Source organism: Ptiloglossa arizonensis, chromosome 11 (genome assembly GCF_051014685.1).
Source record: "Ptiloglossa arizonensis isolate GNS036 chromosome 11, iyPtiAriz1_principal, whole genome shotgun sequence".
Lineage (NCBI taxonomy): Eukaryota > Metazoa > Arthropoda > Insecta > Hymenoptera > Colletidae > Ptiloglossa > Ptiloglossa arizonensis.
Genome location: NC_135058.1, coordinates 4,264,733 through 4,279,809, shown reverse-complemented (window position 1 = coordinate 4,279,809; position 15,077 = coordinate 4,264,733). Strand labels below are relative to the sequence as shown.

The following is a 15,077-nucleotide window of genomic DNA, read 5'->3' as shown; positions in this document are numbered from 1 at the left end:
AGTTTTCCTTGTTGTTGAAAACCTCGGTGAAATATCTTTCTAGAGTACTGTGTTGTTTAGTTGAAAAAATAGACTTTTTAAGGAAATTATTCGCATTTGTCCGGCCAATTATTCCACAGTTTATTCTACCTTTTTCTAGATCTATAAAGTATAATTATTCAATAGAAAAATTATATTACCAATAATACATCGCGAGAACAATTTCCCCGCTATTCACCCTGTCAGTAATCGCTCGGAGTTATCGTACGAAGTCTAAAATATTAAAAAATTGAAAAATACTCCAATGGTATAATCTACAGGGGCAGAAAAACATATTTTCAAAATTCCCCATCGCCGTGGAATTTCATCGATAATTCGGTCCGCGCAAACATTCGTTCGAACCAATCGCCAAAGTATCAATTTGTTGTTCGACGGGTAGCGTTGGTTCGCGTACAAAATATTCAGCCGGTGAAACCACGGACCGCAGGTTCCGAAAATGAAAAAAAAAAAGAAAAAAGAAAAAAACCCGTTCCCTCTCGGGGGAAAAAGAAGCCCGACGATCGCGTTATCGCGCGGATCGTCGAGCGACGATCGCCGGTACTCACCCGTTACCACGTCCGCCGGATTCGCCTCCAGGTCCGCTGCCGTTCTAACAAACAAAAAAACAAGTTTATTAAAAAACAAGCCTAGTAACAGTTCGAGGAAAAACCAAACGGAGAACGCGCGTTCGCGCGAACGACGGCGCAGGCGTACGAAAAAATATTGTATACAGTCTTTGGAAACGCGCGGCCACGGAAACGGAAGCGAATTGAATAACCACCGTCGCGTGTACGATCGTGTCGACGAGATCGTGTTCGAGATCGATTCGTTACGCGTTGATCGATCCACGCGATCGATTTTCCACGTTCGCGGGTATTATTCCGTTTCAATTCCGTGGCCGCGCACGCACAATGCTTTGCCCCGTACACAAATCAGTCTCTTTTTTCGTCGACTTAAGGGTAAGAAAAGCTCCGGATGAAACGGAGAATCGAGTACGGATCGAGGGGGGGTGGGGGTGGGGGTGGGGGAGAGGTGACTCGAGAGGAAGTAGCCACCAGGTTACCACCTCCGGGGACCACCGTAAAACGAAGAAATTCCCGTTGTTCTCAGCCGCCATTTCTCTTTCTTTTTCTTTCCCTTCTCGCTCGTTGCTTCCTCGAACACCGTTCCGCAGCTGTTGACTCGAATCGAGACCTCCTTCCCTCGAACCGACCGTTTTCTTCCTAACGTTGTCACCTTGTCCGTTTCTTCCGCCATTGTCCGCGTTGGACTCGTTTTTCTCCCGGCTAACAGCGGTACGTCCAGCTCCCTGACATCCAGAGACGCGTCAAAGATACTCGAGATGAACCAGCGAACGGTGTCTGGTCTCTTATATCTTCTTTTTGCGGGAGCCAGGTCCTGTGAGCGCGGTATATCCAACCTGGTCGTCGAACGAATGTTTCGGATGCTTCGGGAGACACGCTTTGTTCAATGGACTCTGATAACCTTCTTGGTGATCTCTTTGGTGATCCACTTTCCTCTGGATCGGAGCGTTGGGTATATTCGAGAGGAACCTGGCAACTGGCTGATCTTTTACGTTGGTTTTATCTTTTCTCGGTGAAAGATTCCCAATGGCTATAAATGGAAATATTCGAAGGTTTGAGAAATACCATAACCGAGGAATATTTAATGAACCTGTTAATTAGCCTTGTGTCGTTTTTGAGATAGGGGATGATCTACTCCCGTCTGGACATCTAGAGCAAGTGCACTCGAGACTGATCAGCAAGTGATTCAGCCTTTTCTTTTCTTTATATCTTCTAATTTTTTTCGAAGAGAGATCTTTCAACGAAATCATCGATAGGAATATTCTAACGTAGCGTTAGGAAAGACTATAGCTGAGGAAGAATACTTCTATTTTATGGACACGGATAACTTTGTATCGTCTTTGAGGCAAAGAATGATCTATCCCTGTCTAGACATCTAGAGAGTTAAGTGTACTCGAGACCAACCGGCAAGTGATTTAGTCTTTTTCCTGGTATCTATCTTCGAACTTTTTTCGGAGAAAAGTTCCCCAACGAGTCCATAAACAGAAGTATTCTAACGCTAGAAAAGACTATAGCTGAGGAAGAATATTCCTATTTGACGGATTCGGATAGCCTTGTATTACCTCCGAGACAAGGGATGATCTCTTTGGCGATCCACTCTCGTATGAACATCCAGAGCGTCAGGGGTACTCGAGATAAACCAGCGACTGCTTAGACTTTCTCCAGATGTCTACGTCTGCTTTTATCTTCGTATAACATTTCTTGGAGAAAGGTTCCCCCAATGAAGCCATAAATAGAAATATTCCAGCCCAGCGTCAAGAAAGACTAACTGGGAAAGATTCTTTCTATTTAATAGAACCATTTCCCTTGACTTTATCTTCCAACTTTTCTCGGATGAAGGTTCTCCAAATGAGACCATAAATAGAAATATTCCAGCGCAGCGTTAGGAAAGACTGTGCAGCTAGGTAAGACTGTTTCTGTTTAATGGAACGGAGTAACCTTGTATCGTCTTCGAAACTGGTGTACGTCTAGTTTTTGTCCCCTAACTTTTCTCTCAAAAGAGGAAGGTTCTGAAATATTAAGCGGAAGAACATTTCTATTTAATGGACTCGGTTAGTCTCCATCAACTTCTGCTCGGACACCCAGACCATTAAACGTACTCGAGACGAATCAGTTGCTAGTTAATCCCTTTCCCCGACATTTTCAGTTGTTCCGCAATTTGCTAACTTTTCTCAGAAAGAGGTACTCTAACCAAATTATTAACAGAAACATTGAAATGCAGCTTCAAGAAACGTTACAGCTGCGGAAGAATATTCCTATTTAACGCTCTAGGTAGCCTCTCGAACAAAGAATGACCTGTTGGTTCGTTCATTCCCTTCTGGACGTCCATAGCGTTAAATTTACTCGAGACGAACGTCTCCTTGTCGATCTCTTCCTCCTCCGATTGCATTCGTTCTACACTTCTCTAACATTTCGGGGAAAGGTATTCCGGCTTGGTCGTCGATAGAAAAATCGAAACGCAGCATCGAGAAACATTACAGCCGCGGAAGAACATTTCTATTAAACAGCCCCGGATAGCTCTTCGTGTCGTCTTCGAGACGAAGTACCATCTGCTCTTCCTAGACATCCAGATCCGCGTGGACTACACTCGAGACCAGTTGCCGGTTAATCTCCTCTCCCGACGTGTGCATCGGTCTCGTCATCCGTTAATTCCAACCGAGGAAAAAGTTTTTCATCGTCGTGTGTCGATAGAAAGTTTCGGACACGGTATCGGGGGACACGGTGGTTGCAGCTTCCCGTTTAACGTGCTCGGGATAATCTTGGGTCTTCGAGGCGAGAGATATACTCTGGTGGTCGAGAGAGATATTCAATCGAGATCGGTCGTGTCTTGTTTCTCTTAACGTGGCAACGGTGACGGTTTCCGCTGGAGAAGTTCGATCCGGAACGAGTGGCGTTCCTCGTCTCGTGTACGGGAGGGGGGAGAACATTAAGGTTCACCCAGAAGTCCCGGAAACGGACCCTGGCCGAGACCAGTATCGTACGAGCCGTGTCGTTTCAGCTGGGCCCTCCTCCTCTCGTTCCCCGCGCCCCCAACTCGACGTCTCGTTTCTTCGCGTTTGCAACTCGCCTGCGCCTACCTCTCGTTCTCTCTCTCGTTCGCCCGGTTGTCGCACGGAGAAAATGGAAGATTGGAGATAGTGTGTAACAGCCCGTATAAATATAATATCACGTACAATACTCGTAAATTCTGTCACGATAGAGATACAATATAAACTTATCGATAGCGTAACAAGTATAAGTATTTAGAGTTAGAGCCGCAGGTATCTTCGTCCCTTTTATTCGCCGTCGTCGATTTCTCCTATTCTTCTCCGCGCGCTGTCGCTAACTCCCCCCTCGTACACCGTTATCGTTCGCCGCCCTAATTTCTTGCTCGTTCGCGCGAACCATCTTGCGGACAAGGGGGTTTCCCTTTCGCCCCGAGAAGCTTAGACAACACTGTGGAGCGTGACGAGTTTTTTTTTTTTTCTTTTTTTGTATCGATGCGTTTTCTCTCTCTCTCTCTCTCTCTCGCACACATACACTCTCTCTTTCGTTCTCTTTCTTTTTTCCCGTTCGTTTGTTCTCTTGGTTGTTTGTTCGCGTTTAGTCACGAAGTGGGCGCCTTCGAGGGCGTCTCGAAAGCGAGGGTTAGACGCGAGCTACGCGGAGTTTAATGTTCCCCTTCGACGAGAGTCATTTTGGTCGTTAAGGGAGGCTAATTTCTCGCTGGAGCGTAAAGGTCGGGGCAGTCGTTGCGGTTGTAAATTCGTGTAGCAAAAATAGGGAAGCGTTAGCAAAAATTTTCGATCGTTCTTCGGGAGTTGTGCTGTTTCTCGTTTCTGCTTTTTTTTTTCGCGATGCGATTTTCTTTTTAGGAAATGTACCCGGAAGGATAAAAACGAACTCGAGTCGGGAATAAATGAAATTTGACGCGTGGATCGTAGAGTTACCGGATGTTACGAGGTGTGAACACGAAGGATACTTCGACGATAATTGAAATTGTATATTTGTGCTTCTACCTTTTTCCTCGATTATTCGTTGAACAGGTTAATTACACGAATAATATCAAAAGGAATTTAAAATTGGATCGATTCGATCTCCGGGACACGCGTTGTAAATATGTTGCCAATTTGTGCAAATACACTTCGTAAGTTCTTTTATTTCTTATATCTCTTATAGATTTTTCTTATTTTCTTCTCAACAATTCGTGTACGAAACTACGTGTACGAAAACCGGTTACGTTTTCTTTTTGTATATTAATAACTGTTCGTAGAAATAAAACGAGATGTTAATTATCGACCAAAAATATTTTTCGTCTTGCTAGAGTGTATTTAGAAAATGTTCTGCGTATTATGCGTTCGGTATAAACACGTTTCGCTCCGCGAGAACAAATTAATTGTTTTTACATACTGCGAGACATCTCGATGAACTATTGGTCCTTTGCATTCGTTTTAATTGAACGTTTTGAATTCAACACAATCATTGCCGTTAGGTTCTTGCCAGACCGAAACAGAACAGAAATTTATTTGATATTTTTGCATTTTTGCCACGAGTCGCGGAACGCGAATTAATTTCGTAGGTGACATTTTAATCGCGTCAACTGAAGGTTTTCACGGAATGTCAGGTAATTAAATACGTCACGTTATAAACAAATTGTGTCGCATCTGCGCGAAAATTGTGTAAAAAAGTTCATGTTTCGTTGTAAAGATAAACGTCGCGTAAAAAGAAGCGGATAATACGGTTTATCCCGTAAGGTGACACGACTCGCAAAGACTTCGTTACCCGGCACTGTCTATTTCAATTAACGTCAACAATAACGAACGCAACAAAGAATAAAAACGACGTTTGACAAAAGTTCCCTCTTTCGCGAGGAAAATTTTAAAAAATGTATTAACAACTCTACTGCTAATTGGCTACTAGAACGTACTAATTTTTCGTTATACTACCGAAACAGCTGCACAAAAATTCTCGTAATATTTGCGTTCGTTTACCGATCGTAACTGTATAATATAAATAAAATAAATGTTACATTGTGCGAGTCGTGAAATATCGACGCAACAGTTTCTTCGAGACTGTCACAGTGTGTGTTCTTAGTGTTGACATTGTTTGACACTTCTGAGTGCCAGCTGCTTACCTACAGTCGGATGAAACTCGATTGATCGCTCCAAGTTATTGTTACAATTATGAATTATACCACAAATTCCCGTTTATGCTCTATTAGAGAGATAGAACAACTTGTTTGCCAACCAGTAGTCTCGAATAATCTTTTTCATTCGTCGATCAATATTTATCCGACTGTAGCGTCAGTAGGATGCTGTTGCTGATGTTGCATTTACGAAGAGAGTGTTAAAAGCGGAAACAGGTATTTTTGATTCGTCGTCGGTCAATTTTTGTCCGACTGTGTCTTTAAAAATGTTCTGACGATGATGCACGTACAAGGAGCGTATCAAAAGTGGAAACAGGCATGCACGATCGATGGTCGGTTAATTTTGATCCGACTATAAGTTTAATAGTGTTCTGACGATGATACACATACAAGAAGAGTATCAAAAGTGGAAACACAAGTGCATTTGTTACTCGCTGGTCGTTCAAATGTTATTCGACTGTACCTTCGATAATCTTGTGACGATAATGCACTTACAAGGTGGGTATCAAAAGTGGAAAGATGCGTTTTGAATGAGTCGTGTCTCGAATCGTAGAACTCGTTTCTTTAACGAACATGTGTTATATAGATATCTTTCTCTGTTTATATAGTACAGGATGTGTGTATAAGTACGCGTAAAAACGTCGATGGTGTTATCGACGAAATGATAGATCTCGACGAAGGAAAGAAGAAAGTGTCGATGCACGATGAAGGTAAACAATTTTATCAATCTTTCTCTCGCGGAAAATCGAAACAGCCACGAGCGGGAGCTGTGAGATGTGAAATTTAAATCGTCCGAAGGAACAAGGAAGGTTTGTCGTTGAGTACTCCACGTTCTCGACCCTCGATGCACGGAGACGCACTCGGAGGCTAGTTAAGTACAACTGATTAGTTACCGTACGTTTACATATCTAAGTGGAATAGCATCGCTTCGCGAGTATAATTCTGACAAGCGTTTACTTAACAACGAAAATACCGTGTACTTATTATACACCGCTAACAAGTTGTCCGTTATCTATTATTAGGCCTTAACAACGTACTTCCTTTAAATTCTGCTTAGACTCTAACCGCTGTTTCGATCAGCACCGCTATATTTACGCTACGATCGAGAAGCCTTATGAAATCCGCGCATTTCGATCACGTCTATCGATCTTCGATATCTGCGCGGTACAGCGATCTGTTTCTCTTGTCCAATTTCTCTCTCTCTCTCTCTCTCTCTCTCTCTCTCTCTCTCTCTCTCATTCTCACACGCACACACTCTCGATGATATGAACGCTTAAAAATGGAAAACGACACCGACGATATGAAACTGTGCGATAAAAGATGGCCGCTCGTCGAGACATGGCGACTCTTACTCCTCGACGTTCGACGACGCACGCACGATACAAGGAACATAGATATTGACTAATTATTAATATCATCGTTCGGCGATATTTTCGTAAACGGAACGAGGAACGCGTCCCTCGAACCCGTGAACGAAGCTCGAAATCGTCCTGAATCCGCACGTTCCGACGGTACACTCGCTTTGAAGTACGGATTCGTATGGACCGCCATCTTGGCAGTGGACTCACCACTCGCTTCTCGGTTTCGCTTCCGTGCCTCGCTAAGGAAATTTCACGTTTAATATCGAGGTCGCGGTGTCTCGACGAGGTGACGTTTGTGATAAAGCTTTCGGGATACGTCGTCGTTTCGTCTGCGCTCCAACGTTTTCGCGATCGAGGATTCGTAACTGGGATCCGATGATCTTTGCTGGACGATGGATCGATGGTGTTATCGGGGAAAAGTAATCGCGGTTTGAGACGAGGTTTCGTCGTTCGATTCGCTTTCTTCTCTAGAGCGAATCGTCAACGAGATGATATGTGTGAATAGAGATTGATACATCGAGAATGATCGGGCGTCATCTTGCGCCTTCGAACATCTTGAACACTTTTCGTGAAAGGGCGCCGAGCGTTCGTTGTTTTCGCAGTTGTTTTAAATTAGTGCCACGTACGTGGGCCTTCACGGTCATAGATTTCTCGTTATATTATTTTAATGATATACGTTCTCCTGATCCCATCGTTTTCTCGTTTGTTTATAGAAGTCAGTGTTTCAATGTACAGGTCGTGAAATGTTTCCGAATTGAATTATTGGCTTTCACTTCCGCTTTGGCTGAGAGAAGCTAAGACGAAATGGACTTCGATATGAGACCGAAGTGCAGTGAAGAAGAATCTTTTTTTATTTGTATAAATGTGATGCCAGATAGGTCGTTTTAAAATTATAAGTGAAAGAGTGAATTGATTATTAGCTCTTGTGAAATCGAACGAAATGTTTGAATAATGTCTAAACAGTAACCGTTTGGTATCACGGAAGATGTTTCTCGTGAGAAAATACTTTTCAAGAACAGATTTTAGTGTTACATTTCGAAACACACGTTCCATTTGTATACGATCCTTCGTGGGATATTTCATTCGCATACTTCATTCCTTTTCACAAGATCTGTGAACCGACCATCTTTGTACTTGTAATTTCAGAACACCGTGTACACTTTAGCTTCCCTCGTTCGAAGCGTGGTTATAAAGGTAATTTTCGAATTCGGAAACATTCCAACGCCACCGGGTATCTCGTGCATCTGAAACGTTGTCGGGTGCTTTGTATATGTTGTACAAAGCTCTCAACTACAAGAATTCTCAGTATTTGTAATATTTCGCCACCCTGTGTAACCCGAATCCCGAGCCTGAATGCGAGGTTACGTTGGTTTCCGGTACGGTGCGGAACGCGTCTGAAACTTTTCCGACAATGCTTCGTGCACTTTCGAATAAGCCACGTTAATAATTTCCCCGTCAACTCCGCGAAACAAGACAGCGCTTTGAATATCATTCAAAACCATAAACACGGGAAACACGCGGCGCGCGTTAATGCAATTTGAACGCGCATACCCGCTACGAAGCAAGCGGATGAAACTCTCCGCGCGAGCCGAAACAGAACCGTCGAGTTCATCCGCGACGTTAAATCGCGTTGTTAATTTCATACACATTTTCCTCGGGGCGAATTCAATTGGACTCGCGGAGTAATTAAATTTTCATTTCGCGAGTGCACGAAGAGGAAATTCTAATCGAGCCGGTTATCCAGTCTCCCTGGACTCCGTGTACGCGTTCTCGTTCGTCCGTCACGGTCCTTCCTTATCATTTGATCATCGAAACACGTCGCGAAATTAACCGTTCCGTTCTCCAACGAACGAATACGATATTCCCAGATCCTCGCCGCTGAGCTGTTCGCGAGCGAGAGTTACGCGACGCGCGCGTGGGATCCGGTCCCGTTGATAAAAATAAAAATTAAACAATTTTTCATTGTATCCTCTTTCGAACGGTACCAACGAATCGGCGAGGTTCTCCCGATGAAAACGAGCCCAAACACGACCCCATTCGGACAACTTTTAATTATACGTAATTGGAATTTTTTTTACATCTACCATGAATATCGCGTAATTAAAAGTATTACGAAGTAGGTCGTGTTTGGGCTCGTTTTAACGGGGAAGACCCGACGAATCCGCTAATAACACTCTCGGGAAGATACGAACAACGGTATGAAAATTTCAATTTTCAATAACGATTCCTATTTTCGTTCGTTCGGAATCCAAAGTGAGAAGACTCGATAAAAGTTGGTAATTACCCTTTACGACGAACGGTCGACCCGATTCCCGACCAATTAGCGAGAAAATACGGTATTTTCTCGAGAGAAGACGGATGTAACCGGCTCGAAACTTTTTGTTTCGTCTAACCACGGGAGGTACGAGTTTCGCGACGATGGTTAATCGCGCGTGACGCGGACAACGCGGAAGAAACGGTAGGGGAAAGAAAAACTCCCGAGGATACGTTCTCGTGGGTTGTTTACGTATGCAAAGTACGCGTGCGTGGTGTAACGCGGCATGAAAGTCAGTTTCGCGCGAGCTTCTCCCCTCGGTACGCGGTGCACAACGGTTTCCAAGCATTCTGGCACGTTGCCCTTTTCCTCGGTTCCCTGATAAGTCGTCGCCGTCAACCTCCTTTCTACGACAAAGGGAACGAAACGCCTTTGCCGTGGAAAAATTGAACGAACGCGACTCTAAAGACGGAATTACTTAGCCCCGTGCCCGAAGACAACGTGGCGGCCAATTCCGCGGGCCCCGACCCGGCTCCCGGTTTGAAAAAACGAGGGATCGCGGCTGGTAATTTATCAATGAAGAAAACGTCTGTCGTGGAAACGGTGAACCGAGTGGGTCTGGTTTCAATGCACCGCGGCCCTTGTGCACCGAGCAGCATTCTGGAATTTGACCCATATTTCTGCCCTTTTGTACCACGAAACGACAATCGACAGGGAAGAAAAACTCGGTTACCCCTGTCGGTGGGGTGCAATCGTCCGAGGGTGCAATTACCCGTTGGTAAAGTATACAAATCGCGCAATACTCGATTCGAAATCGAGAAATATGTATTTTTTCGTCTCGCGATCGACCGCGCGAGGAACAAAAATTTCTTTTTCCACAGCTTGGAAGCGTAAAGTGCTCCAGAGAAAACTTTCACGTCTCTCGACAACATTTTCACAAATTCGCGCTCTTTAGCGAGCAAGAACGAGAGGATTTCTCGTCGTTCGCACTGACAAAAGAATTTTATATTCTCTTGCGTTAACGAAAGATAGACTTTTATTCTCGCCCGATAACGAAAGAATTTTTATTCTCGCGCGATAACGAAAGAATTTTTATTCTCGCGCGATAACGAAAGAATTTTTATCCTCGCGCGATAACAATGGTAGAGGGTTAGGCCGCAAAGCAACGGTAGCTGATTTTTGTATTTCATTTTCTTTCGTTCTCTCTATTTATATTTTATACTATTTGTATTCCCGTTATGGCGCGGCATGGTTAAAAAAAAAAGAAAATTGTTCCTCTTTTCCAACGATAACTCGAAAGTGTACGATGTTCAAAGGCTTTTGCACCGTTCGAAACAATGCTTTTCTATCTCCTTTCCCAGTTTTTGGGGAAATTTTACCCTTTGTCGCCAGTTTCGAAATCGCCGAGAGAGAAATTGCAACCGAAAACGTGTCAATCTCGTCGCGTTTCAGTTTCGGCTGGCTCCGCGCGCGACTGTTTCGAGCTTTTATCGGTGAGGAATTTCAATACGGGCAGAGCCGAAATGCCCGACCGCGATCCGTTTTCTTTTTCACTAGAACTGCGAATAATATTTTGATACGATAGTGGATATTCTCCAATTGGTCGTGAAATCTGTGTATTTTACAGAGAGATTTACACATTTGTACCTGTCGATATGTTTAATATTTTCGATGATCGTATTACGTCGTTATATCGTGGATGAAGCCTTCTTTCCAACAAAGGGCAGTTACGTGATTCGATGCACAAATTCGAACGATTGTTTGTCGCTCACCGGGAGGATTTTAAATTTTTTAAAGAAACGTATATTGAAATTTCGTCGATACTCGTTAAGAGCTCGATATTCGTTAATCGGTTCCGCGATTCGTCGCGATTGTTCCTTTCGAACGCAAAGTTTTTACGAATGGTGTTCGGAACGCATTTTCGTGGATAGTACTCGAAATAATTTACGAACGACCGTTGGAAAATCGACGCTTCGTTTACACGGGGCGATCGTAATACCATGATTAAGGCGAGCTGTTGCGCGCGGCGGTGTGGCAATAATGCATCGTGGAAACGTCGATGGAAGAACTGCCCTTTCATTGTAAAGCGGGCGACCTCCGTGAATTTGCATTTTGTTCAAGGGAGAACTGCGAAAATTGCGAACGCTCGGAAAACCCGCGAACGATATGCATGCGAGTAATCGATACATCTGTGTTTGGCGCGCTAATTTAAATACGGTCGGATCGAAGAACGAGTAGATTCGAGAGAACTTGGATCGTTTTTTTTTTTTTTCTTTTTTTTTTTTTCGAACAGAAAGAATTCTTTCCTCGTTGTTCGATGATTCGCGATGGGATCGAAAGCACCGCAGTCCGATCAAACAATTCTTGTTACGAATTGTTGGTTAATCGTTGAATGTATACGAGAATAAAGTAAAAGAATACGAAAGAAATTTTGGTCTTGGAACTTTGACTACGATTATTTGAAATTACATTCACGTGTGCGATAAACTGTTATATACACGATTGATTCATTTTTGCTATTAAATTACAATACAGTTACTTTCTTCCGAAAACGGTCTGTATCGAAGATACAGGAACACAAGGTTGAAAACAATTTGAATTTGTAATTTATAGTATATCGATCAAATTTAGACTTTTCGTGCAATTACAGGGGAAGTAATAGCGTGTTTCTAATCTAGGGTGGGGACTTTCAGGAAACGAGATAGGTATTTTTGTTGGTAAAACCTACTCTATTATTACGTCGAAGTTTTCTTCGATCCGACGATAGATAGTCAGCGTGACAGAGGTAGAACTAGAGAGGTAGATGAAGATGCTAGAGAGGTACACGAAGATATTAAAAATGGAGCGACGAAATGGTACGATACACGAGGATCGAGGACATTTGTACTATTTAAAGGACGATTCCGAGTTATTTATAACTGATCTTATCAAATTTGTTCTAGATCCTGCTTGAAATTTTCCCATTGCTTACATTTCTAATCCAATACCTTTCGCTCGACCAATTTAATCAAAAGTTTCGGTGTAAACCACACTTTCGAACACCCATTGGATTTCTCCATTAAGCGTCCTTAAATAGCACGCCTCAAAGAATGGGGCCGCGGTAATCGAAAATTTAATTTCATGCATGTATACATGACAGTAGACGCGTTAAAGTGGAAAATGGGATAGTAACGAAGGATCGATTCGTAAAAAGAATCGAGACAAAGACAATCGCAAAATGGAGTCACGAAATGAATCAAGAGACGGGAATGAAACACCAAAAAAAAACAGCGAAACGTGACGAATCGAACAGAAATGAAAAGGTTACGAAGAATCCAAGAAGGGGAAAAACGGGGGCAATTATCAACGAAAAACAAAAAAAGAGAAAGAATATGTTGACTCTTAATTGACTTTCGATTCGATAAAAAAAAAAGGAAAAACACGAGTGTGGATCGTGTCGACTCTTGATCGAATGAAAAGAACTTGATCGATAGAGGAGAATACTGGTCGAATCGAAGAAAGGGAAATAAAAATTCTAAAAAGGTGTAAAAACGAAGATAAATGTCAACGAGAAACGAAAGAAGCAAAAGATGGAATCGAGAAAACATGGTTCTCCAATCGATTGGATCAAGAAACATGATTTTTGATCCGTCCACTGTTAATTCAATATAAACAAAAAACATGACTTCTCATCGTGTCGAGACTCGAATCGAAAGAAACACCACCGAGACGAAAACACGAAGGATCGAACAGAGAGAAGTAAAAAGTGTACGCGAAACAGAGGAGACGCGGAAAGGAAGACAATTGTTGCGGTAAAAGTGAAAGTAGAGATCAACGAGGTAGAGAACGGGGGATACCCGTAGATACCGAAAGAGGAGGTTCGAGGTGAACGCGTGGAGCGCAGGTGACCGACAGACAACGTGAACGCGTGTCACCTGTGACGGTACGTACGCGGTGTAGGTTCCCTGCTACGTGCACGATGATATGTCGAGCGGTATGCGCGTAATTTTTAGCGGCGTTGCGCGCGTTTAATCGTGCTTTGGCCAGTGCCAATGGATAGATCGACGTGGTGGGCTGGTTTTCGCCCGTTTCCCCGCAAACTCGCTGCGGTTTATACTCGCGAGGGTTTCGGTCCGCGCTGATCGGGGCTAACGCGCGGACCGATTAAAACGCGGCTTAACCGCTTGTTGAATTTACCACTCGATGCCGATAAGCTGTTTTACGCGGCTAACAAGATAGCGCGGCGCACATACCTAACGCGTTCAGCTACGAACGCTCGTTATCCGCGCGACGGTGTGCGTCGCGTCGTTCCTTCGAGTTCAACGACGCCGAACGCCGCTCGAGTTTCGGTCGTATACAATATTTCTGTGAATCGCGTGGAATGGTTGTACACGAACCGACACGGGAGAGAATGGTCGAACTCGTTCGACAATGGCGGCGTTTCTACCCACGGTTTACACGATTTTCGTGTACGTCGTGGTTAACGACGCGTTGCTCGTTTCACGTCCACGGTAATAACGGAGTTCGATACACCCTGGTCGTTTACGATCGCACGCCGCTACAACGTCGGTTAATCAGTTTTTCGTGTACCGTTGACGAATTTTCAACGATTTTTATTCTACTTTTTTTGTTTCGATCACCCTCCCCTCACACCTCTGGCTTTCGAGCGAGAGGTTCAAAGCCGATGGATTCTTTTCTTTCGTTTTACGGATTTTACGAAATATTGCACACAGACCGGAATTTCGTGTTGTTCCGCTCCTTCGTGTCCACCTATAATTCGCTATTGAATCTTACACCTATAAAGCTTAATGCCATCCGCTAGCGGACAGTTTTAGAATTCGATGAATGTTTGTTAGCGTTACAAGCTAGAAAGAAGTTTCTCGTTTAGAAAAGAGTCGCTGAAAATCTTGGGGCTGTTAGCAGTCGGTGTAAACGTGTACCTCCGAAACTTGCGCCGTGTTAGCGATTTCCTCGAAACGACGACGTCACGCCACCCGCTCCGCTCGCCCCGCGAGAAAAACGCGTAATCGTGAGAGACGTTGTCGACTTCGTCGCGACTCGATTCTTATCTCGTGGGTATACGAGAGGAATTTTTATTGCTCGATGAACGATTGGACGTATCGTTTCATCGACGCGACGATTCTCAAACGCTTTGAAAGGAAACGATCGTACGAGCAGATTTTCGACAATTTTTCCATCGTTCGCGCAATCATCGACGAAGAAATTATCACACGTCGTTACCGATTATTGGTAATTAGTAGTAAAGTGGTATATACATTAGCAAACGTTCACACGGTAAACATGGTTCTCGCTGAAAAAGTGTCACAATAAATAGTTCTTGGACGTCAAAAATGCTTCGTAGCGCGTCATAGAAAAGTTATCATCGAAAAGCGTACGACAAATTGTACAAGAAGCTCTCGTATAGATCTCGATAGAAAATACACCCGCGTACAATTGAAAACTCGCGCGTGCATACGTCCCGGACAAATTCCACGAATTGTTCCTACAAATCTCGAACAGTGTTACAAATATACACATAGAAAAGCTCCGATATCTATATTTCCGATCGTAGAAAAGATTTTCGTGGTAAAAAATGCACGAATGGGACAACTAATTCCCTCGTATCGTTGTGCCTTTTGATTTGCGGAAATATTCCGCGAATTATAACGCGCGTGAAATTTAAGCCGAGCCGCGAAACTCGAGAAAGATTTCGCAAGATAGGCGAATTCCTTCTCCAAGCTTTCCACGATAATAAC

General features: G+C 43.6%; 1 protein-coding gene across 5 annotated transcripts in view; it reads right to left on the bottom strand.

The window, feature by feature from the left end:
* The window catches only part of Unc-13 (unc-13), a 180,406-nt gene that overhangs the window by 137,409 nt on the left and 27,920 nt on the right, over positions 1 to 15,077 (bottom strand). For all 5 annotated transcript variants that reach the window (XM_076323091.1, XM_076323095.1, XM_076323092.1 and 2 more), the window contains exon 2: positions 585 to 628. In XM_076323091.1, coding sequence (XP_076179206.1) covers positions 585 to 628 — 44 coding nt within the window. The remainder of the gene's footprint in view (positions 1 to 584; positions 629 to 15,077) is intronic.